General features: G+C 39.0%; 1 protein-coding gene across 2 annotated transcripts in view; it reads right to left on the bottom strand.

Annotated features, from left to right (window-relative positions):
- Positions 1–26,678, bottom strand: part of LOC103038098 (ribonuclease inhibitor-like) — a 316,182-nt gene that overhangs the window by 214,697 nt on the left and 74,807 nt on the right. For both annotated transcript variants that reach the window (XM_049463187.1, XM_049463188.1), the window contains exon 7: positions 26,392–26,587. In XM_049463187.1, coding sequence (XP_049319144.1) covers positions 26,392–26,587 — 196 coding nt within the window. The remainder of the gene's footprint in view (positions 1–26,391; positions 26,588–26,678) is intronic.

Raw genomic sequence — 26,678 nt, 5'->3', positions numbered from 1 at the left:
TTGCATAGGATGAAAATTCATTCATTTTGATTTTGTTCTGAACTTCTCTTTTTTATTTAGGTGGAAAATCTAAAAAGTGAGGCTCTGGTGAGGTCAAAGAGGCACTGCACTAGATTATTTATCATGACTAGGGCTGTAATTGATAAAAAAAAGTAATTAATTTGCTGTAAATTAATGTGAATCTACTTTTTCACAGGCTAGTTGTAGACTATGGTGACTATTTGCTCCTCTCAGTCTTACACAAAATACATGTGTAGACATTACAGAGACATCAACTACCAGCTTATCAAAAAATGGGCTAGGGTAAAATGGTGTTTTTTTTATCTTTATGAAACAACTAAGCTTTGGGAGAAGGAACATGACTGAAGCTCCTCCTCCTTCCAATTCAACATTCCATAAATACCTTGCACTTCACTTATGTGTCATGATGAATCTTTGCAACCCTACAACAAGATTTGCTACCTACAACAAGAAGAAGGCTATCTGAACTCTAATCTAAAGTTATGAGTTCTCTCTCCTCTCACCATTTTCTTCCTGAATAATCATAAGCTGATGTAAATAATAATAAATAATTCAGTGACATAAATAGCCATTTCTGTGTGTATGATAATTCAAAGCACTGGGTAAACTGTGTAAAGTGTGGACTAGTACTAAATTTAAGTCATTTTTGGAGTGGTGATGTTGTATTGTAGCATGTCACTATGGGTTAAATGTATTTATAAAAACTAAAATGCAGTATTTCTTACATTACAGATGCTGTGATCCACAAATTCTCTGGCACAACCAGGGGCCAACTGGGGACTGCATTAAATCAAAAACTGACTGAGCTGCAGGCATCAAAGAGAAAAAATTGACCATCGGTGGATTTAAAAAAATATATTATTGTTTCAAGTTCTGTGACAAAAAACCTGCTTGTCCTCCACCGCTCCACCATTTGTAAAATCACTGAGAAAGAGCTTCTTTCCTTTTTTGTCTGTTTTTCTCCTGACTGAAAAGCATTTCCACCTCTAATAGAAACTGTAAATTCATTATGTTTGTTCCTTGTTTTCAGTCAACAACAAAAAACCCTGAAAAACTTACCTCCATTAATACCAAAATTGTGATTGTTTAAGTATGTGATCCAGTAGAGGATTAGTTTAAACAGTGCTGTGGTTTAATATCTGCATAAAGCTCAGTACAGTATTTTTCTCTTTTAAATAAAGTGTTTAAATAAGAAATTTGGAATTGCAATTAACATTTGTAATATAAATAGACAAATGTATATAAAGAAGCAGCACATATATGGGGAGAAAATGGGTTACACATAACTACGCGTTTCTTGTGACGTATTTCACATACATAATCATACACTAATTTATGGTCCAGATATATGAATGACATATAGGATAAAATATGTATTTCACATAAATGACCATGCATCATTTATGGGTCAGACATTTATATGACATAAATGGTAAAATAAGTATTTTACATACATAACCATACATCCTTTATGGGTCAGACATATATGTGACATATAGGACAAAATATGTATTTCACGTACATAACTATACATAATTTATGGGTCAGACATATATGTGACATATGTGACAAAATATGTATCTCACATACATAACCATACATAATCTATGGACAAGGCATATATGTGACATATATGACAAAATATGTATTTCACATACATAATCATAGAGTAATTATTGTTGATCTGGCTTTTCCAGTCACCTGCAGGAAAACAGCGTATTGGAATTTTAATGTGAAGCTGTTGCAAGATGCAGCCTTTTGCTCTGGATTTAAAGCTTTTAGGATAAGGTGGTCAGAAAGGAAAACAGATTTTAATTCTTTGAGGCAGTGGCGGTAAGTGGGGAAAACACAAATCAGGCTGTTTTGCCAACAATATACATCGTACATAACCTCTGAAAATAAATGGGTGCTGATAGCTCTGGAACTAAATTTTGCTCAGTTACAACAACAAATTGTGGGTAACGTAAATGAGGCTTTACAGGCAGAGCTAGAGCAGCTGATATGGGTGCCTTTCTGCTGGACAGAGCAAAAGGTGCTCTTGTAAGGGCTAGATTCCAAATGTTCAAAGAGATGGATACCCCTAGTTCTTTCTTTTTTAATCTTGAAAAGCAATGCAAAGAAAGAAAACAAATACATGCTCTGTATATGTCTGACGGTCGTTTGTCCTTTGATATAAAGGAAATACGAGAAATAACTGTCGAGTTTTATACTGATTTATATAAAGCTCAGGCATGTGAAGATGTTTGTATGGACACACTATTGAGTGACTTACCTAAACTGAATTTAGAAGACAAGAATTCACTAGAGCTCCCTCTAGCTGTAGAGGAGTTTAAAACTGCTGCCTTCCAGATGGCACTAGGCCGTGCCCCTGGTATTGACGGACTGCCAGTAGAATTTTATAAGTCTTTTTGGAATGAAATGGTCATAATTTATTTTTAATGTTAATGGAATGGAATAGTTGTAGGAGGGCAGTTTTGACTCTATTGCCTAAGAAAGGGGATTTGTGCACACTAGAAAACTGGCACCCACTGGCACTTTTACATTACATTACATTACATTACATTTGGCAGACGCTTTTGTCCAAAGCGACTTACAACAACTTTGGTGCACTGACTACAAAATCCTTACTAAAACTTTGGCAAATAGGCTGAAGAATACATTAAACACTACTGTACATCTTGATCAAGCTTATTGTATTCCTGGTCGCTCTATAACTGATAATTTGTTTTTAATAAGGGATGTGTTAGAATTGTCGAACAGTATTCCTTTTGATCTTGGCCTCATTTCTTTAGATCAGTAAAAAGCCTTTGATAGAGTCGATCATAACTATCTTTTTAAAGTATTATCGAATTAATGGTTCATCAAGTATCTCTGTCTCAGCTTATGCAGACGATGTGTCTGTGTTTGTGCGAGATGGAATGGATATACAGAAGCTGGAAGAGTGTCTGCACATGTACAGTGCAGCATCGTCTGCCAAAGTGAACTGGCGTAAGAGCGGAGCCTTGCTCTGTGGGCCTTGGGTGGACAGCGCACCACCACAGCTGCCTGGGGGTCTACAGTGGAGCAGGTCTGGTCTTAAAGTACTGGGAATACATCTGGGCTCGACAGACGCTATCCGGAACAACTGGTCTGAAGTTTTATCTTCTGTTTCGAAGAGACTGACACGATGGAAATTTCTCGCCACTAATGTCATATAGGGGAAGAGTGCTCGTAATAAACAATCTTGTGGCCTCCACTTTGTGGCATAGACTGGCTGTTTTGAACCCTTTGAAAGACTTTTTTTGGTCAGGCCAGCATTGGCTGAAGGCCTGATTGACTTAGAGAGCAGAGTGGTTGCTTTCAGGCTTAAGGCTGTACAAAGCTGCTCTACCACAAAGAGCTGCCCTGGAGGGACACGGCACACATACTACTTCATAAAGTTAGTAATATGGGCCTCGATCGACATATTTTCATCATGCTTCCGGTTGAGTGAACGCTGGCGCGTGTAGCTGCCGCTGCTCTCTGGACTGTTTTTATTTTTATTTTTATCTTATGTTTCTCTATGAGTTTGGTGTTTTTAGAGATCTGGCTAGTGGTAATGCCTGGTCTCCCAACTAGTCTTCTACCAGAACAAGTAAACTGTGTGTTTTGACGGGATTACCTGAACGTGAACCGCTCTGCTCCCTGACGCTGCCTGCTGCCACCTTCATCATGTGGAATAATGACCTGGTTGTAAGAGTTGTCCTTGTCTGGGCTGTAATGTCTATAGTGTTTCGATCAGCGGCAACCCTACACCAGTATTCGGCTGCTGAACTTCTTAAGCTGCGGTTCCATCTGCCCCATATGCCACCGGTACTCCACACTCTCCCAGACATTGTGCGGCCCTTTCAACGCAGATACATCCACCGCGGGTCCCGACGGAATTTCCACTTTGACGACGTGACAGCTATAAACACCATCTGGTCTAAAACTCGCCGACCTCGGAGAAACTCTGGTAGGAAAGCAGATCATGCCGTCCTAGCTAGGATAGCTAGGTCGGCTAACTCCATTGCATCTACGGACTATAGCCAAGTTAATGTCGGGCTTTTCAATACTCGGTCTCTCACGGGTAAAAGCCTCCTCCTCCGGCACATCCTCCTCGACCGTAAGTTTGATTTTCTTTGTCTCACAGAGACTTGGCAACAACCTGGCGACTTCTCCCAGCTGAACGAGCTAACACCGGCCGGGTTTGTTTACATCTGTCAGCCGCGTGTTACTGGTCGTGGAGGAGGTCTCGCGATACTATACCGCGAACAGCTAAAAGCCTCCACTCTTACTTTGCCTGTTTACCATACGTTTGAAGTAGTAGCCATACAGTTACATGGCCCAAAACCCACTGTTATAGCTACTATTTACCGTGCTCCTAAGCCCAATTCGGATTTTATAAATGACTTCACAGCATTTCTGACATTCCTCTGTTCACGTTTTCCTAATATTATTCTGCTCAGTGATTTTAACATACATATGGACAATATGCATCACTCCACTACTAAGGATTTCTCATCTTGCTTGGACAGTTTTGGATTACATCAACATATCAATTTCCCAACACATTCTAAAGGACATACCCTGGATTTAGTTTGCTGTTCAGGTGTAACTCCTCACAACTGTACAGCCACAAGTCTTCCTGTTTCTGATCATTTGTTAATCTCATTCAGTATCAATATTACTCTGTCTAAAAGTAGAGTATCACGTGACATCACATATCGTAATATAAAAAATTTGGACATAACTTCTTTTGTATCAGGTATTGACAATCTTCCTAACATTTGCCCTTCAGCCACTACTGACGATTTGGTTTATCATTATAATACTGGGCTTCATTCTCTCCTGGACTCGCTGGCTCCATTAAAAACTCGGACTGTGTATTTCAATTATTCAGCCCCTTGGTTCACATCTCACTTACGTCAGCTCAAAGCTTCAGGACGCCAGCTGGAGCGTCTCTTCAGGAAAACTGGCCTCACAATACACAAAGATTTATATCATAATCATCTTCTTCTCTATAAAGATAATCTTCAAAAAGCCAAATCCCAGTATTATTCCCAATTAATTAGAGCTGGTGATGGAAACACACGGGCCCTGTTCTCTCTGGTCACCACCACTCTTCGCCCACCAGATTCTTTACCTTCACATTTCTACTCTGTTGACCACTGCAACTTATTAATGTCATTTTTCAACACTAAAATAGATATGATTCATCAGCAACTGCTTCCTGTTACTTCCTCTACCTTATCATCTCCAGCATCGTCCCATCTTATTCGTCCATTTACTACTTTTCTCCTTCCCACTGCCTCCGATATATCAAACTTTATTCATAAATCTAAACCTTCCACTTCTCAACTTGACCCTCTCCCAACAACTCTGGTTAAAGCTTGTCTTTCTTCTATTTTGCCTATGATAACTGCCATTATTCACTCTTCCCTCACCTCTGGATCTGTCCCTTTGTCATTAAAGTCTGCTGCAGTAACCCCTACCTTAAAGAAACCTGGTCTTGATCCTAACAATTTTAACAACCTTTGTCCCATCTCTAATCTGCCTTTTCTTTCCAAAATCCTAGAGAAGACAGTTGCTACCCAGGTTCACTCCCACCTCTCAAATAACTACCTCTATGAGCAGTTTCAATCTGGTTTCCGTCCCCATCATAGTACAGAAACGGCTCTCCTCAAAATAATTAACGACCTTTTGACTGCAGCTGACTCAGGTCTCTTATCCATACTCATCCTCCTTGATCTAAGTGCAGCATTCGACACCATTTCTCATTCTGTCCTCCTTCAAAGACTATCAGCCATTGGTTTTTCCTGTACACCTATGGCCTGGTTTAGCTCATATCTCTCTGAACGCACTCAGTTTATCCAACTAAAAACTTTCACGTCTAAGCCATCGCCCCTCACTTCTGGTGTTCCCCAAGGTTCCGTCCTGGGTCCTATTCTTTTCATCATTTACCTTCTTCCTTTGGGTCACATCTTTCACAAATATAATATTCAGTTTCACTGTTATGCGGACGACACCCAGCTGTACATTTCTAGCAAACCCACTTCCAACTTTCCTCCCCCTTCCCTTTGTGATTGCCTACAGGAAGTCAAGTCTTGGTTCTCCTCTAATTTTCTCAAACTGAACAGTGATAAATCAGAGGTTCTCCTCATTGGTTCTAAATCTGTTCTTGCAAAAGCAAATAGTTTTTCCATCCCCATTGATAATGTTTTGGTTTCTCCCTCCCCCCAGGTAAAAAGTCTTGGTGTCGTCCTTGATAGTACTTTGTCTTTTCAAACCCATATAAATAACATCACTCGGTCGGCATACTTTTATCTTCGTCATATAAACCGCCTCCGTTCCTCTCTCACTTCGGACAATACTTCCATTTTGGTTCACTCTCTGGTCACTTCCCGCCTGGACTATTGTAATTCTCTTCTGTTTGGTCTCCCCCTCAAGTCCCTTCATAAGCTGGTGCAGAATGCTGCTGCCCGTGTCATCTCTAGAACCCCATCCTTTCACCACATCAGTCCCGTTTTACAGCAGCTCCACTGGCTCCCAGTTAAATCCCGTATTGACTATAAACTTATACTTCTCACATTTAAGGCTATCCATCATCTCGCCCCTCCATATCTCACCGACCTCCTTCACATAAACAGACCTAGTCGCACTCTCAGATCTTCCTCATCTGTTAGTCTCACTGTTTTCCCAGCCCGATTGACCACCATGGGGTTAAGAGCTTTCAGCCGGTCTGCCCCCCGTCTTTGGAACTCTCTCCCATCAGACATCCGTAATATTGACTCTCTCCACATTTTCAAATCACGCCTCAAAACGCACCTGTTTAGGATAGCATACAATCTTTAGTCTGCTCCCTCATTTTATGATATTTTTAAATTGCTTCCCTATTTTTACTGTTGTTTTAATGATGTTTGTATATGTTTTCTGCTTTGTTTTCATTGTATTATGTACGGTGACCTTGAGAGTCCTGAAAGGCGCCTTTAAATAAAATGTATAAATAAATAAATAAATAAATATTTTCCTCCTGAAAGTCAAAGAACCAATTTTTTTTTTTTTTTTTGGCTTGGACGTTTTCTATGTGTCTATGCTAAAAGCATGGTGCTTGTTACAGCACACCCGTGAAGGGGGGCTTGAGCCTTCACCATGGATATGGGAAGAGCCTATCTTTTATAACAAACTGATACCTGTTCGTTCTCTGCATTCCGTAACCATAGATACTGGGACACTTACGTGTGTCAGACGGGGCTGACTGGAAACCTGTGCAGCTTATAGCCCAATGAACAGGGATTACAATGCAGAGACTTTTAGGACTGATACTGGGTGAAGTGAAGACAGCTCTACCCCAGGGTGTCCAAGAGTTCCTGAATATACCAAATGAAAATGCTACTCCATCGTTTCCCTTGTTGTTTGTTACTGCTACTGATGAGGGGTGTCAGGAAAGTGGAGGTATGCCAATCCCTAAGAGGACTGGGGACTTACAGTGGCGTATTATTCACGGGGCCGTCGCCACAAACAAGCACATTGCCCACTTTGTCCAGGGGGTGAAAGTAGGCTGTCCTTTCTGCTCTCAGCCAGAGACTGTTCAGCACCTTTTTACAGACTGTTCACGCCTTAACACACTTTTACACAGACTTTGTTTAAGATTTGGAGTGACCTTTACTTTTGGTTTGGTTATACTGGGGCCAAGATACTCTTTTTCACAGCGTATTAAATGGTGTCTGGTAAACTTTGTGTTCAGCCAGGCTAAACTGGCAATATGGCTTACCAGAAGAAACAAAATGAGAGAACATGGGCTCACTGACCCAGACATTAAAGTGCACACATTAAAGTGGACTTTGCACACTTTAGTACAATCAATGATTTTAGCACACTTGAAAATTTGTGGTGTGCAAATGAGGCTCTGTGTTGTGTTGAAGAAGGGGAGCGTCTGATATGTATATGAGTATTTCTTTTTAAATCCTCTTCCGATTAACTTTTAACGTTTCCTTTTGGGGGGGGGGGGTGAGTGGGTTTTGTCCCTCTTTTGTGAAATGTTTTTGTACATAGTTCTTCACTAATAACATAATTGTAAAAGTCTCTCTCTCTCTCTCTCTCTCTCTCTTACACCTACATTTTTTTCTCTCACAAAGTAAATCATGAACACAGGTTTAGCTTGCTCTGTATCTAGAGAGAACTTGAAGTATGGTAAAGATAGGCAGCTAGGTAGCCTCCAGTTTCAGCACCCCTGTAAATCTGTCAGATAATACTCAATTTCTAACAGAAAATGATTGCAATCACAAATGCTTTGGTATTAATATCTTCATTATTTTGCTTGCAATGAAAAAACACAAAAGTTCTCGTTTACACAAAACTCCAAAAATGGGCCGGACAAAAGTATTGGCACCCTCAGCCTAATACTTGGTAGCACAACATTTAGACAAAATAACTGTGAACAACGGCTTCCGGTAACCATCAATGAGTTTCTTACAGTGCTCTGCTGGAATTTTAGGCTTTGGCAAACTGCTCCAGGTACCTGAGATTTGAAGGGTGCCTTCTCCAAACTACCAGTTTGAGATCTCTATGGGATTCAGGTCTGGACTCATTGCTGGCCATATTAGAAGTCTCCAGTGCTTTCTCTCAAACCATTTTCTAGTGCTTTTTGAAATGTGTTTTGGGTCATTGTCCTGCTGGAAGACCCATGACCTCTGAGGGAGACCCAGCTTTCTCACACTGGGCCCTACATTATGCTGCAAAATTTGTTGGTAGTCTTCAGACTTTATAATGCCATGCACACGGTCAATCAGTCCAGTGCCAGAGGCAGCAAAGCAACCCCAAAACATCAGGGAACCTCCGCCATGTTTGACTGTAGGGACCGTGTTCTTTTCTTTGAAGGCCTCGTTTTTTCTTGTAAACTCTATGTTGATGCCTTTGCACAAAAAGCTCTACTTTTGTCTCATCTGACCAGAGAATATTCTTCCAAAACGTTTTTGGCTTTCTCAGGTGAGGCTTTTTATGTCTCTTGGTCAGAAGTGGGGAGTCCCTTTTCATTCAGACGCTGACGGATAGTACGGGCTGACACTGTTGTGCCCTCGGACTGCAGGGCAGCTTGAACTTGTTTGGATGTTAGTCGAGGTTCTTAATCCACCATCCGCACATCTTTCATTGAAATCTCTCATCAATTTTTCTTTTCCGTCCACATCTAGGGAGGTTAGCCACAGTGCCATGGGCTTTAAACTTCTTGATGACTCTGCGCACGGTAGACACAGGAACATTCAGGTCTTTGGAGATGGACTTGTAGTCTTGAGATTGTCCATGCTTCCTCACAATTTTGCTTCTCAAGTCCTCAGACAGTTCTTTGATCTTCTTTCTTTTCTCCATGCTCAGTGTGGTACACACAAGTACACAGGACAGAGGTTGAGTCAACTTTAATCCATTTTAACTGGCTGCAAGTGTGATTTAGTTATGGCCACCACCTGTTATGTGCTACAGGTAAGTAACAGGTGCTGTTAATTACACAGAGATTTTTCAAAGGGTGCCAATACTTTTGTCCACCCCCTTTTTTATGTTTGGTGTGGAATTATATCCAATTTGGCTTTTTGACAATTCTTTTTGTGGTTTTCCATTGAAGACAATGACATTTTAATATCAAAGCATTTGTAATTGCAATCATCTTCTGGGAGAAATGGAGCATTATCTGACCGAATTGCAGGGGTGCCAATACTTTTAGCATCCAGCATCAACGTGTGGAAAGCTCTGCAGAGGGTGGTGAAGGCTGCACAGTGGATTGCTGGAGTTTGCCTCCCCAGCACCACGGATATCTACACCTCCAGATGCAGGAAAAGGGCCACCTGCATCATGAAGGATCCCTCCTAACCAGCACATGCACTTTTTGGTCCCACTCCCCTCAGGCAGGAGGCTGTGGAGCATCAAGTGCAAAACAACCAGAATGAAAAAACGCTTTATTCCAGAAACTGTAAGACTCTTAAACTCCACCAAACCAGACTCAGAAACAGCTTTATTCCAGAAACTGTAAGACTCTTAAACGCCACCTAAACCAGACTCAGAAACAGCTTCATTCCAGAAGCTGTAAGACTCTTAAATGCCACCTAAACCAGACTCAGAAACAGCTTCATTCCAGAAGCTGTAAGACTCTTAAACTCCACCTAAACCAGACTCAGAAACAGCTTCATTCCAGAAGTTGTAAGACTCTTAAACTCCACCTAAACCAGACTCAGAAACAGCTTCATTCTAGAAGCTGTAAGACTCTTAAACTGCACCTAAACCAGACTCAGAAACAGCTTCATTCCAGAAGCTGTAAGACTCTTAAATGCCACCTAAACCAGACTCAGAAACAGCTTCATTCTAGAAGCTGTAAGACTCTTAAACTCCACCAAACCAGACTCAGAAACAGCTTCATTCCAGAAGCTGTAAGACCCTTAAACTCCACCTAAACCAGACTCAGAAACAGCTTCATTCCAGAAGTTGTAAGACTCTTAAACTCCACCTAAACCAGACTCAGAAAAAGCTTCATTCCAGAAGTTGTAAGACTCTGTAAGTTTATAAACACTGTCACTTTACACCGCACTGAGACACTTTATCTTGTACTGCTATTAATTCACATTATCAAGCTGCTATAGCAAAACTTGCACTCTGGACTTCATGATGCTGCTACCTGCCTACTCTCCCTATTTATTTTTTGTGTATTCATCTTTATCTATTTTGTTCTATACTCATTTTATTGAGTTCTTTATTTCATATCTATTTTATCTATATTTATCTATTTTAACAACAGCTCTTGGGTGTAAACTGGATCGTGAGATCACAATTTCGTTCCACCTCATGTACCACATGTGATGCGAATGACAATAAAATCTCCTTGACTCCTTGAATTAGCTAATTAAAACACTAGCATTACAATAAATACAAACATCCATTTGACAAAAAGCAGAGCTTTTACTTCATTCCAGAAGCTGTAAGACCCTTAAACTCCACCTAAACCAGACTCAGAAACAGCTTCATTCCAGAAGCTGTAAGACCCTTAAACTCCACCTAAACCAGACTCAGAAACAGCTTCATTCCAGAAGTTGTGTATTTTTTTTTTTTTGTGTGTATTTATCTTTATCTATTTTGTTCTATTCTCATTTTATTGAGTTCTTTATTTCATATCTATTTTATCTATATTTATCTATTTTAACAACAGCTCTTGGGTGTAAACTGGATCGTGAGATCACAATTTCGTTCCACCTCATGTACCACATGTGATGCGAATGACAATAAAATCTCCTTGACTCCTTGAATTAGCTTATTAAAACACTAGCATTACAATAAATACAAACATCCATTTGACAAAAAGCAGAGCTTTTACTGCCCTGTTTTCCTTAAAACAGCTCCTAATCTCTCCTCCATGTCTGAGTTTAATAGTTATTTCTAGTTCTCATCATTTAAAAAGCTGGTTTGATAAAGAGGTAAATTTGGTAAATCAGGTGAGCTGCTGATGGAACTGGACATATACACATGCTGGCTGAGGAGCATCCAGGAGAAATCTGGAATCTCTACACTTTGTTCTTCAGCTCAGCTCACAGGATATTACATACTTAGTTAAAAATTAGAATTCTTTGTTATATATTACTGTATATATGTTTATTTAGATCTGTTCAAATCATATGTGTGCTTTTTTCAGGTAAAAACTAGGGCTGGACCCGAATATTCGGGTATTCGGATATTCGTTCGTTGAGTAGGTATTCGGTTTTTAATTTTGGTATTCGGATATTCGTTTTTTTTCTCCTTTCCAGAGTTCCACCTCACTCTAACCACTTCTGTTCTCGCGGGTCCCGTCAGAATATCTTGCGCGCGGGACAGAACTGAACTGTTATTGGCTGGAGCGGGAGTTTAATCCAGACGATGCAGGAGCAAATTAATAAATAGTTAAGAAAACTGTAATAATTGTAAAAAAAAAAAAAACCTAAAGAAAACTCTCAACGCGCAGGATGGACCGACACACGCACACACCGATGGTGTTTGGACTGGGGTAAGGAACGGGACCACACTATTCAGCGCTGCTGTTTTAATAAATATATAAGTAAATTTGAAGCATTAAATGAAGTTTATTTAATTTATATTAGGAACGTGGGGCGGGAGCGGCAGAAATGTGTATGTGGCGGGCGGGCGCGGGATTAAAAGAAGCTATTTTTTTGCGGCGCGGTAACGAGACAGAAACGCGGGAGCGTGGAAGAGTGGGTTTAAAAATCAGTCTCGCGCAGACCTCTATTATACATGATAAAAAAAATGCAGGCTCTTCGAAACTGATTTATATAATAAAACGTAAGGGGTAATGTGGCAACAGTAGGGGCTAAATCGGTTACAAAAGCCTGGCCTACAAAAATGATGTCTGAACGAATTTCCTCTTATCTAATATAATTTAAAATGGTTTAAAAATATAAAATAATTTCTAAGCAAACGAAATATTTAATATTGAGCTTATAGCCCAAGTGCAAAAATACAAAATCAGTAATACGGCTATGCCCTGCACAATCCTTAAACCGAAATAGACCAAGTACAATAACGTCATTAACAATGACTTTCCTCTACTCTAATATAATTTAACATGGTTTAAAATATAAAATAATTTCTAAACAAACGAAATATTTAATATTGAGCTTATAGCCCAAGTGCAAAAATACAAAATCAGTAATATGCCCTGCACAATCCTTTAACCGAAATAGACCAAGTACAGTTTACAATGACTGTCCTCTAATATAATTACCAATGTTTAAGAATATAAAATACTTCCTGAACAAACGTTTTTTTGGTTTGTTTTTTTAAGCAAATAGCCTAAGTGTGAAAACACAAACAGCAATTTACTGGGCTGGCTTGCGCAGCGGAGAAACCGTGCAGCAGCAGCCTCGGTGTGGGGCAGCAGAAATTCCGGGATGAAAACACAAAGAAATCTGGGCTAAAAACACAGAAAAAATATGGGGTGAAAACACAAAAATCCGGGATAAAAACACCAAAAATCCGGGGTGAATATGTCTCGTCGGTCAGAGCAAATTGAACATTTTTCAGTGGATTAAAGGGGCCGTGATTTGCTTTTTTTTTTTTTTTTTACCTCTTTTTTTAAAAACGAATATTCGAATATTCGCTTCGAATCAGTGCCGAATATCCGGAGCTCAAAAAACGCTATTCGGGCCAGCCCTAGTAAAAACACTCTTATTGCTGAGATAAATAGATTAGTGTAATTTGCTTTGGTGCCTAAAACCTTTGCACACTACTGTATATTTACACTACACAGGTCTGTTGCAACAGGACAGGCAAACCAAGCAATTGTGTAGGGTCCCAGGTGTGTGCAAGGTGTGTAGCATGGCTCTTTGCCATTGTACACCCCGTCATCAGTCTATTTTCACACGTTGGACTTTTGAAATATATTAACGCTGATGGGCGTGGTGGTCAGAAAATGACGTGTGTTCAGGTAAATTTCTGGCGTGTTTCTATTTTGGCGGCAAAAAAAGACAACATTCAGTCTCGCACCCAGAACTGAATCACGATCACAATGAGCACTACGCTCCCCATTCACCCCATTATACCACACACCATCACTTCTTTACCACCTTTACCTGTAGCAAAAAACACCTCACCCAGAGCCTTCAGCAATCAACTATAAAAAATAAATATACTTAAAAATCTGCAGAGTAACTATGAATTATTATTAGTTATATTTATTTCTGACAGTTATGAGGATTTATATTTATGTTCAGTACACTGACTTAATAAATGTAGCTGGAGTAAATGCTGGAGTTTTAGAAATAAAGCACTTTGACTGATTATAAATTTAGTTTATTTCACTTCGCTATTATTTAACTGAATTTCTATATATATAAAAAATAAAGCACATTGTCACCCTGGCATCTGGTGCTGAACATCAATTATATAAAACTTAAAACATTTGAAATACACAGAAATATAAAGTATAAATTTTAGCATTCGTTTCTTATCAACAGGGCAAATTTATGAAAGTGTTAAGTATATTATTCTAATACTAAAATTATATCTGTTTTCTTAAAAAAACTCACTATAACCACCATATTTACTGTTATTTAATCAAGAGAAATCAGACAAAATGCACCTCTCTCTCTCTCTCTCTTTCACAGTACAGAGCTGAATTCAGAGTGAGGCTATAAATAATATATTATTATTCAAATATTTTTTATTGGCTTTTTATATTAAATGCAAACATTAAACATTCATCAAGACATACTCACAGAAAACAAACAGTGTAAACAAAACAAAAAAAAAACACAACCCTTACAGTAAGGTCATACTTAATGTTATTTTCATTATTGCTATTATTGTAACACAACCAAATAATTAAATTGTAATTCCATATCATATCTAGGTGTACTCACATGCTTTTGGCAGGAAATTCTAGATGGAAATAATTCAAAAATGGCTGCCACACCTTATAAAATCTCTGAACAGATCCTCTGGTCGAATATTTAAGTTTCTCCAGTTTTAAGAAGGACATTGTGTCCCTTACCCACTGACCGTGTGTGGGAGGGCATGCTGATTTCCAATTTAATAGAATGAGGCGTCTGGCCAGTAGAGATGTAAATGCTATTGCATCTGCTTGAGCAGAAGACCCTGTCACCTCATCCGGGGCCACACCAAAGATAGCAATTTCTGGGCAAGAGTCAACTTCTCTATTGCAGATATATGAAAATGTCTCAAAGATAGAAAACCAAAATTTTAGCAACTTTGGGCATTTCCAAAACATATGAAACAAGTTAGCTGGGGCCTGATTGCATCAAGGACAGCTTGGATTTACATCCGGGTATATTTTCGCAAGTTTGCTCCTACAGAGGTGGAGCCTATGAAATGTTTTAAATTGAAGCAATCCGTGCCTTATGCATATAGAGGTTGAATGTATACTCATCACAGCCGATTGGCAAAATTCCTCTGAGAGCTCATAACCAAAATCCTTGTTCCAAGCTGCCCTGATGTGGTCAAGTGTTGGGGATGCAATCATCTGAATGTCATAATACAGTCTACTCACCACTCCCTTTTGACTTGCATCCCGTTCTAACCATTCAACTATCACACTTTTATGTGTAAGTAATGGGAAAGAGGGAAATTTCTTTCGAACAAAATCGCGAATCTGCAAATATCGAAAGAAATGTGATCTAGGGATGTTGTGCTCTCCAGCTAACTGTTCAAAGGACTTAAACACACCATCTTTAAATAGATCCTTTATCTGTGTCAAGCCCTTGTTGGCCCAGAGCTTAAATGATGAATCTATAAGTGAGGGGGGAAAGAGTACATTGGCTGTGATTGGAAGAGATGGCAAAGTTTGTCGGAGTCTAAAAGTGGATCTAAATTGGGACCAGATTTTAAGGAGACTACACACCAGAGGATTATTTGTTTGGTGCTTTTTAATAAGAGGCAGTGGAGCACAAACTAAAGATGATAAGGACACCGGATACGCAGACCATTGTTCCATCTCCACCCAAACTGGTCTATCACTATCAGAGATATCGGAGACCCAATATATTATTTTATGAATGTTAGCTGCCCAGTAGTATTGTATAAAATTTGGAAGTGCTAGGCCTCCATCTTCTTGGAGTATTGAGAAATATAATTATTTGTGCGGACCGAGGCCTGGGGTGTAGAATATAATATTTTTATCCAGGAACAAAAACTAGGGCCAAATCCAAACCTTTCCAAAGTTGTAAAGAGGTATTTATACTCTATCCGATCAAAAGCTTTGTGTGCATCCAAAGATAGGAGAACCTATGCTGTAGGTATAGGTTTTGATGGGTATAATACATTAAACAGTCTACGCAAATTACTAAAGAGTTGCCGCCCTAAAATAAAACCGGTCTGGTCTGGGTGTATCACTGTATGTATTACTGATTCCAATCTGTTAGCTAAAACTTTGGTTAGGATCTTATAATCGCAACAGAGCAGGCTCACCGGTCGATATGACTCACATTTTAAAGGGTCTTTTCCTTTTTTAAGAATGACTGAGATTGTGGCCTGAGTCATTGTAGGTGGCAAAGATTTTCGCTCTAGTGCTTCCGTATATACCTCTTGTAACAGAGGGGCTAATTTAGTTGAGAATTTTTTAAAAAACTCAATTGGGAAGCCGTCCGGTCCAGGGGCTTTCCCGGTCTTCATCTTTTTAATGGCCTGATCGATGTCCTCAATTGATATGTTGTGATCGAGATGTTCTTTATCTTGTGATTCTATGGTTGGAATTTCAAGATTATCAAAAAATGCAGCCAACTGTACCTCATCGCTATTTTCAGAGGTGTACAGGTCTTTGTAGAATTTCTTAAATTGATTATTAATGCCCAACTGGTCCGTAATTATCCCTTCTGGTGCGCCAATCTCTGATATAAGACCCGACTGTGCAGACTGCCTTAACTGGTGGCAAAGCAATTTACCAGCCCGCTCCCCACACTCATAAAATTCTTGACGAGATCTGAGATATAGATCTTCAGCTTCACCAGTGGAAAGAATGTCAAACTCTGTTAATAATGCCACTCTTTCCCTATGCAAGTCAGCAGAGGGGGCTACTGAGTTTCTGCTATCTACATCATTAATCAAAGCTGTCAGTTCTTTAAGACGGGCCTGCCGTAATTTGTTTGCGTTGGCATTATAAGATATAATCTGCCCACGTATATACGCTTTCATTGCTTCCCAGAGGTTGCCAAAACTAGTTTCAGGTGACTGATTCATTTCTAGGAAGAAATCGATCTGAGCTGAAATGAAGTTAACAAAGTCCTTTTCAGATAGAAGGTGTGGATTGAGTCGCCAGGTGTGGTGTGGAAATTCAATATTCTGAGAAGTAAGGGTCATGGTTATTGGGCTATGATCAGAAATTGTGATGCCCTCGTAAGTGCTAGCCCTCAGAAGAGGGAGGAGCCTTCTGTCTAGCAAAAAATAGTCTATTCTAGAGTATGACTGGTGTGCAGCAGAGAAGAAAGAATATTGTCTAGATTTTGGATTTCTATATCTCCATGCATCTACCACTCCATACGCCTGAAGAAAGGTATTTATGATCTCGACTGACTTACTTGGTGACCGGGTTGAGCTACTAGAGCGATCCAAAATAGGGTCTAAAACACAGTTCAGGTCCCCCCCTAAAATCAGTTGATGAGTATTCAAATCAGGAAACAAAGAAAAAAGGGTGCTAAAAAAAATGGAATTATCCCAATTAGGACCATAAACACACGCAAGTACCACTGGCAAATTAAGAAGACGTCCTTGAACAATAATATAACGACCATCTTTATCAGAGATGGCCTTAGATTGCACAAACTGTATCTCTCTACGAATAAGGATGGCTGTGCCCCGAAATTTAGCGTTTAGTCCAGAATGAAAAATTTGGAGAAAGCCCACTCTCTTGAGTCTACTGTGGTCTTTATTGAGCAAGTGAGTTTCGGTCAGAAATGCTATGTCAGTTTGCAGTTTTGCTAATTGTGAGAACACCTTGTTCCTTTTAACTGGGTGATTAAGTCCTTTAACGTTCCAATTCGTTAATACCATAACTGTAGTATATATTGGACGTTGACAGATCTCTGTCGGGTTGCGAAAAGAACACACCAAAAAAAAAAAAAAAAACACAGATATACACACACACACAATTCAAAAACCCACCCCGCTGGCCTCACCCCAAATAAGAGGCTGCGTATCCCCCCCAACACATACTCGTAACCTTCAAAGCTTACCCTGTGAAACTGAGCCACACTGGAACTATGTAAATAACAGGGTGAAGATAACGCAGCTAAACTCAACTTGTATATCACATTTGACTAGGTCTATATGATTGTACAGTCCAGAAACTGCTCTTTCCGGTCGGTGACTCGGACATTCTTTGCGTGATAACATGGATTATATTTAGTGCCACTCCTGGATTCGCCCATCTTAATAATGGAGGAGTAGTCATCTTTGGTAAATCCACCCTTATTGAATGAAACCTGAAAAACAAAACTAAAATTGTACAGAAGTCAGGTACCTGAAACATTGACTCCAGTTTAAACGCTGTCACGGGTGTAAATCTACGTGGCACTAATCCAACATATCGCTGTGATTCAGATGTAAGTTAGACCCTAATGACGCGCACGCCTAGTCAAGGTTTGAGTTTCAGGTTATTCTGAATGAAGTCCTTAGCCAGTTTCGGATCCTTGAAACGTGAACACTCGCCATTCCCCAGCGTTATCCTCAGCTCTGCAGGGTACCACAGCCCATACCGTACTCCCTCACAGCCTCGTAGCATGTTCCTCACCTCACCGAAGCCTGCCCTCAGTTTAGCGACTGATTGGGTATAGTCCGGATGAATGCGGATTCTATCACCTTCTCTGGTAGTCAACTGTTTCATCTGGCCAGCTTTCCTTAGAATTTCTTCTCTCTCATGGAAATTGATGGCATCTGATGACGAAGGCTCTCGGTGGGCCGTCGTCGGCTGGCCTCTCGCGCAGAGTCCGGTGTGCACGGTCAAGCAAAGGGAGCCGCTCCAGACCGAGTGTTTCCTTCAAGCATAGTGAAACAAACTCAGTCGTGCTCTTGCCTTCTTCCCGTCTCTCCTTTATCCCGATAATTTTCCAGGCTTTTCCGTGTGTCCCACGCTTGCTTCACTCAAAATATCCGACTTGGCACAAGCACTTCACTTTATGTGCAAGTATTTTAAAAAGCTTGAAAGCTTAAGTAGCTACATTAAATGTAAAATGACAGTTCCAGTGGGGAGCCCAGCAAAAACGCGTCCTCACATGGCGCCGCTCTCTATCGCCCCCCCGGCTATAAATAATATAAAACTCAGTTTAGTTAAATAAAGATGAGTAAGGACCTGTAAGTTATTCAAATATTGTCAAATATAAAGGATGGGTTGAGGTTTTGATGAGCTTCAATGATTTGAACTAACTGAAACTAAAACTTTTATTATTCTGCACACTTAATTAATAAATTAGTTTTTTTTAAGAGTTTATATTTTATGTTATTTATAAATTATATAATTATTAATTGTATTTATTTTAAAATGTCCTATTTTTTATTTTTAAATGTATATATTTTTTTGTTTTTTTATATTTGTAATCCCTTTTAAACTGTAAATGCTCAACGGCATTGTAAATAAGGGTCTCCCTTTAGTGTGAATAATGGTTGATTGCTTGATTAATATTCAGTGTTGGAAACCCAGTTTTACATTTACAAAAAACACAATAGAGAATAAAATAACATTATCATTTTCTTATATGAGCTGCTGGTGTATCTTCACAGCATGACGGCGCAGTCTCGTGTTTCCTATGCGCTCTTAAGATAGGAAGGCACAGAAATCAGAGTGCACCTGCATCTTGAAGGTAATGACTACAGACACACTGTTTGGTTTATTTCACGTTACGCCCAAAACACACCCATTAATGAAGAGAATTAGAACACGCCCTTTGCGCTGTTGGAGCTGCACAAGGCGTATTTTTCCGCCCTCACGATACCAAAGACACAGGACACGCCCCTAAATCCTAAGGCGCAAAGCGCAATTACCTAGTGCCCTATTGATCACTAAAATAGGACCCCAAGTCTTTTCTGTCAATGGACAATCTCCACCTCAGGACTACAACCCCCGCATGCATCTGTCTCCACCATGTGTCTGGATCAATCGAATGTAAATGGTTTGGAAGAGATTAAATTTTTTAGGGTTAAAAGGGGAAACTTGTCATATTTCCTTTAGTCTAAAACTGAATCTGCCAAACATTTCATTTTACATTAATGTTTCCTTCCTTTAGGGACACATTGTGCTGTCTTTACATTTCATTTCACTCAAAGTCGATTTTACCTCTTTCCACAGGTTCTCTAGTGGCCAATTCGCTGGCGGAATGGAAATTGACTATTCAGACATTTATAATTATTATAAACAAATATTTGTTCTGCTGTAACACTATTCTGAGGAGTGCAATGAGTATGTGGATCCTGAGCATCCATCAAAATTTAATCCATCAGTAATTGGTGTAAGGACATTTATTTTGAAAACACTACAGAAAAATCTGCAATGTCAAACTAAATATGTCTTAATTCTAAATGGTCCATCTCCTTTTATTGACATCATTCAATTATAGACACTTTCCGCTTGTATATGCTAAGACAGATCATTCAGAAACAGAGTTAACACACTGCAGATACACAGACTTCAGTAGAGTTTAAGCCTTTTGGGTCATTTAGAGGTCTGGGGTTACATGGAAAAGTTTTTGAAAGTTCTTTCTAAACCATCCTCTCATAATTTACTAATTATACAGAGACTAGTGGAATATTTGTGGTTTGATTTAGTAGTTTAAACACACTGTCACCACATTCGTGTGGTTGGCAAGAAATATAAATGAAATCTTATGGCTAACCCTCCCTCTTTCTCACACACACACACACACACACACACACACACACACACACACACAGAGTTGCTGCTGTGAAGAATATATTTTCCATGTTTGCTACCTGCTTATTCACCCCCTTTTATCTGTTAAAATAATAAATCACATTTGATCTTATGTGAGCGCAGTATGTACTCAGTAATGAAGGGTAGTGATAATGTTAGGAAGCTAAGAATATGAATCAGTCTTTCTGTATAAACATTTACAATGGTTTACACGTCCCATCTCTATCAAACTAGATTAATTACATTAACCTTTATTACTTAAGGCACATCTGCAGCATCTGGTGGCCAAAACCATGTGCTTGGTGTTTCTGTTAGACAAGTGATTTTTTTTAGGAGCAGTTCGCTTGTGGTGAGAACGTGATCTGATCTCAATCCAACCCAGCCATCAAATATACTTCATTTTAATTGAGCTAAACTGCTGATAAGGCATAGTTTAATCTGATATTTTAGCCAGATAATATACTGCTATGAAAAAATGCTCTCTCCTGCTTTATGCTGTTTACACACTGAGCGCAGTATGTGCAGCGTTCACTGCTCCCAGCTGCGCAACTCTGTTTACGACACGGACACCTGCACTGCATGTCCCATTGAAAACACTGTTTGAAAGCTTCATACTGTATTACAGCTTCACACTGCACAGAAACTTCTCAATACATTTACTTCAGAATCAGAATCATTTTATTCCTCAAAGAATGTTACACATACAAGAAATATTTTGCTACCGCTCCAGCTGAACAATCAGAGGAGAGAACGTGCTCACGTGGTTTATTGGTGCGCATCAGGCCCAGAGTGGCTAATCGGGAGATTTGGGAGGATTCCCGATGGGCCGGCTCATGTCAATCTCGAGTTTGGGCCAGTTAGACGGGAAGAATTATTTTAACACTTATCTGTCCCTTATCTAATCTTATTCTTGCATTCTCCATTCAACTACGTCTGCATTCTCTATTCATCTGACAGTACAGCCCTTACTTTGCAGTAGATTAGATGGGTTTAACCATCTGAGGGAATTCTCCCCTCCCAAATGTCTTAGTTGGCTGCGCCCACGAGTGTTCTTTTCTGAAGCGATAAAATTAAATATAGCAACAGAATAGCACAAAGCGTCACTCGGCTGGGATGGAGGGTAAAAAGAGGCAAGGTGGAGCCGAAAAAAGATCAGATTAAAAAAAAGAAAGAAGAAAAGGAAGAATCTGCCAAATGTGCAAAATTAACAAACTTGTTTTCCAGAGGACAGACTCCATCTGCAGCCGGTAAACAGAAATAAAATGAAAATAATCTTGACTTGCAACATTTGCATAGTTTATTTTGTAGAACCTAATACACACCATTAATCACCAATGTCCAGTTTCAAGCTGAAAATAATAAACATATTTTAGACGTGTATAATATATTAATAGCCAAACTCATTAATGGAATGTTTTTGTAGCGTCAGAGCAGCAAACTCAGATGCTTACTGTGTAATTGGGCTGGCATATACATTTCTGTTGACCATTTCAAGCACTCAGGTTGCATGCGAGTAGCTTCTCTCCATTAAAATGTGTGAAAAATAGGCTAGGAAGCTCACTGTCTCAGGAACTCTTGGAGGCCTTCATATTAATGTACACAGATAAAGAAATTATCGGTCTATATGTCTATATTATAGACAATGACACAATTATTAATAAAGCTGCAGAAACCAGTGCACTGCTTAGGAGGCTTTTGATGCTGTAGGGTACACGTGTAGTGAAGCTACTTAAGAGTTTAGCCTAAACCTAACAATAGAGCATTTCCCTCTCTGTTGGGAAAAAAATGCAATTTTATTTTTAAATTATTTTAATTTCAACTTATTGATCCTGTACAAATGTAAATACGTTTTCATCTTTATCACATGTTTTACCTTTTAAATCTTTATCTGATTTAAATTTGAATTAAACATGTTTAAGTGAAGGGTGTTCTGTTAACTTACCAAGATATACTTGAATTTACACACAATAAAAAGGCATTGTAAGAGCTAGCTGATGTCCCTTTTTTATTTTTTATTCCTCCTCCATGGAAAAAGTGGCCCGGATATGGGCATGAAACTCCCGGGCAGAAAAATGGGCCCACTCCGGGCCTGGTGTGCATTGGTACCAGATCATAGAAATGAACAACAACGCCCTTTTATACTCAGCATATTAAGTTTAGAAATCCTAACAACCAGTGATGTAGGAACTGGGGGGGATGGTGTCAGGGATGACCCAGGCAGGGAGACGAGGAGGCGGACGCAAGTGCAGGTAAGGGCGAAATAAATAATTTATTAAATAAATAACAAATAAACAAGGAAACAAGGAATGAGAAACACAAAACAAAGAAACACAAATAACCAATAACAAACAAGCGATGATAATAATAAACAAACAGGGAATATATATACAAGGGAAATAAACTAGAAAATAAACAAGGAAATAAACTATAAACGTGAAAACAAGAAATAAACGAGAAACAAATGACTAAGGCTATAAACAGGGAGCTAGGGAACACGGAGCTAACAAAAAAACTCAAAGAAAAACACAGAGCAAGGAGCTAGGAAGCGAGGAATGAAACAAGAATAACTAGGAGTGACAAAACAACAGAGGAAGGTGCAAAGACCGACGGAGGACAAGGTGGCAGAGGAGGGCTATTTATAGTAACATAAAACACACTAGAATTGGAAACACCTGGGGAAGGGGCGGAGCTACAAATGAGAAACACATGGTGGAAATCTACTGACAGGAGACACAGAGAGGCACAGGTCACGTGGGGAAGACACACAGAGACATGAGACAGGGCTAAGACATGACAGATGGGTTAATTTTAACAACAAATTTTGATTTAGTCTTAGTCATAGTCTTGTGACGAAAATAGTATTTAGTTTTAGTCATAATTTAGTCATCTGAAATGTTTTAGTTTTAGTCTATTTATTATAAGAATTATCATAAGAATATAGTCAACTAAAATTTCAGTCAATTAATTTATTAACCCGTTGTGTAATATTATTAATGTTTGAATGTGAAATATATTTATATATGATTTCATGTATATTATTATTGTAGGTACGTGACTATAAATATTTTCTATTCTAGAAATCAGGTCATAAAACATCTGTAACATTCTGTAAATGAGGTAAAACACACACACACACACACACACACACACACACACACACACACACACACACACACACACAGACCTGTAGAGATGCTCTCAGGATGTACTGAGAGACTTCATGAGTTAAAGTGAGAAACTTATGAGAAAGTGCTGTAAGGAACTTTTGGGTTCATAGATTCACTTATTTTGTTGTTTTATTTTTTTTCTATTGAGTTTCTTTCTGACCTGTTCCTGCTGTCTGCACTAGCTCTACGTTATCTTGTTTTTCGCGACGTCAAAAAGGAAATACTTAATCTCTCCTATTTCTCTCTGCTGCCGACACTGTCGAGTTAACTCCGAGTCGAGCCCCATAAGTAACAATAGATCACAGGCGAGTCTCTCCTCCCAGTTTTGAATCTGAGCGCTGCTGCAGGGGAGATGGGTACTGATTGGTTGACTACTCCGCTTGTCCCGCCTCTCCACCTTCGCTAAAGTAGTAGTGATTGGATCTCTTCCTAACTGGTCCCTACTTTTTACAAAACTAAATCAGTTCTAATTGGATTTCATCCCTGCCAAACATTTTCGTCTCGTTTTTATTAGTCAAAATGTCAGTTAATTTCGTCTCGTTTTTATCTTTTTATGCTGTTTATATTTAGTTATCGTCTCGTTTTCGTCTTGAACAAAAGCTTTGTTGACGAAAACTATGATGAAAATTTTTCATCAACGAAATTAACACTGGACATGTCCCACCCAATATCAGAAATAGGTGGATTTGTCCCCCAAAAAAATCTGACTGCAGAAAAAGTAGAAATAGTTTTTAAAGTAAACTTTTATTTTGAAAATCTGCACCCCCACAATGAAAAGCACCTCGTCTCGTGAACACATTTCTAAGTAAAGTTAGCTAAAGCAATTATCTCCGGGGGGTGCTTTCCCTGGTGGGGGTGCTGAATTCGGCACAACACCCGCTTTACATGCGAGGTCAGTGATGAGAGCAATGAATCACAACAATAACAATATCCTGCAATAAAAACGACTTCTGGTTAATGTCTTGTTCTGCTAACAGACTAGAAAGGTTTGGGTTACCTAACTTTTATATTAACAGCTGCCAAAAATCTCTATGAAACGTAAAGTTATATTCTTTTAATAAAAGGACACCATGATAAGAAATGATTTCAGTAAAAAAAACACACAGGACTCAACGCTACTGAGTTTTTAAAAAGTAAACAGTATTGACATGCCAGTAATAATAATATAAATAACCAAATCTGTTATATTATTTTAGATATTAGGTGATAACTGATCAGTTTTCGTCATACGTATATAATTCAGTTTTTTCTCAGAAAATATAATGTGGAGTAACATTTAGGTTATAAAGTCACCTTTGGTTGGATTTAACTAATAATAAACAGAAGTACAGAAAAAAATATTTTGTTTTTTTGTAATTAACTGTAATCCCCCCATGTGTCCCCCCCCATGTCAAACCCACTCCTACGCCTTTGCTTACAACCAAGCTGATATGTTTACAATAAAGTAAAAAAAAAAGTTCTCTATTCAATTTATCATGCATTCTTTATTCCAGCGCCCTACGTTGACTTTATTTCCTCTTAAACATACAAATATAAACTAGTATTTTGACATCAATAATATAAACATGATTGCTTTTTTCATTTCTTACATTTATTTTTTTATTTACATTTAAATATCCACTATAAAAACTTGCACAGACTGTCCATACCTATAGCAGTTATGTGCCAGAGCTGATTTAGTGGGACTGCACAGTCATGTTAACAGATCCACAAGAAGCGACTTTAAACCTTTCACCTATATCGCCTCCGAGGATAAAGGTAATTTAAATTAATAGGGGACCAGAAACCAAAACGCTTTCTGTTTTGATGTTGTTTGAGTGTATTTTGGTCGGGTGGAAATTGACGCCATTAGGAAAAACCTTTTGTTTATACTTTTGGTCTGTTATCATAAAAAACAGGAGGTTTATTTTACCTTACTCCACAAGAATGAAGCTAATAAAACACGCATTAAGTGAGTGATGTGTTGAAGTGTTGTAGCAATAACAGAAATGTAAGCAGTTTACAATACGAACTGACTGCATCCATTTATTGACCTCTTGTTACTGGCAGGCCCCCAACTGGAAAACTTGAGGTTTATCTGAAAATCAGAGTTTTCCACTGGTAAATCCGAGCTTGTTGTGGCGTTCATGTGCTCTCATCTTGTAAATACGATTTGAAGGCAGCAAAAGACAGAGGTTGTGAGTTAATTTCGCACATCGAGAACTCTGATAGGTCTGTTGAGCACAATCAGAATGAAAATTGCATATATATGCCTGGTATACAATGTCCTGATGTGGAGGATATTGCAGATGACTAGCGGACATCATGGTGGAATTATCAATATGTGTGAAAATCCCATGAGTTGCGGCTACTCATACTGACCAGCAGGGTGCAGTTCATCTCCAGCAAGCCCACTATTTGTATTTTTGATTGGGGCATAAAAGTGAATTAAACTCCCCAAATGTAGGGGAGCCCAAGTGCAAAATATATTATTCAATTTACAAAACTGGGTTCATGATTTGATTTGATATTCTCATAATGTACAAAAATATAATAAAGAAAAATGATGACTGTTTCCATGCTGTTGCGATGGGTTGGGAGGTGGGAGGAGTGCAGACTTGAACAGTCCAGCCATGATGTACATAGTAGTGCTGATTGCCTTTAACACACACACACAAACACACACACACACACACACAGACACACACACACACACACACACACACACACACACACACACACACACACACACACACACGCACACACACACACACACACACACACAAACACACACACTGCAGCATATTCTGAAAATAAAATACTCACAGAGCTTTTTTGGATGATGCGATCACTTTCTTCAGCTTCTGAACTCCTCTATCTGACGGGTCAAACTTCCTCAGATTAAACTCTTTCAGATCCTCTTCAGACTTCAGTAAAGTAAACTCCACATAATTCCACTGACGTGGAGAGAGGTCCTGGTGTTTGAGACGATCGTCTCCGTCTGAGTTCAGTAATGATTTGACTACAAACACAACAGAATGATAATCCAGTTATTTATGGAACAGACACAGATGAACCTATTCAAAATAAATATAATGTTTTCTACATTTATA

The sequence above is a fragment of the Astyanax mexicanus genome, chromosome 13 (genome assembly GCF_023375975.1).
Source record: "Astyanax mexicanus isolate ESR-SI-001 chromosome 13, AstMex3_surface, whole genome shotgun sequence".
NCBI lineage: Eukaryota > Metazoa > Chordata > Actinopteri > Characiformes > Acestrorhamphidae > Astyanax > Astyanax mexicanus.
The sequence above is the reverse complement of the archived record's forward strand: the minus strand, read 5'-3'. Positions and strand labels throughout refer to the sequence as shown.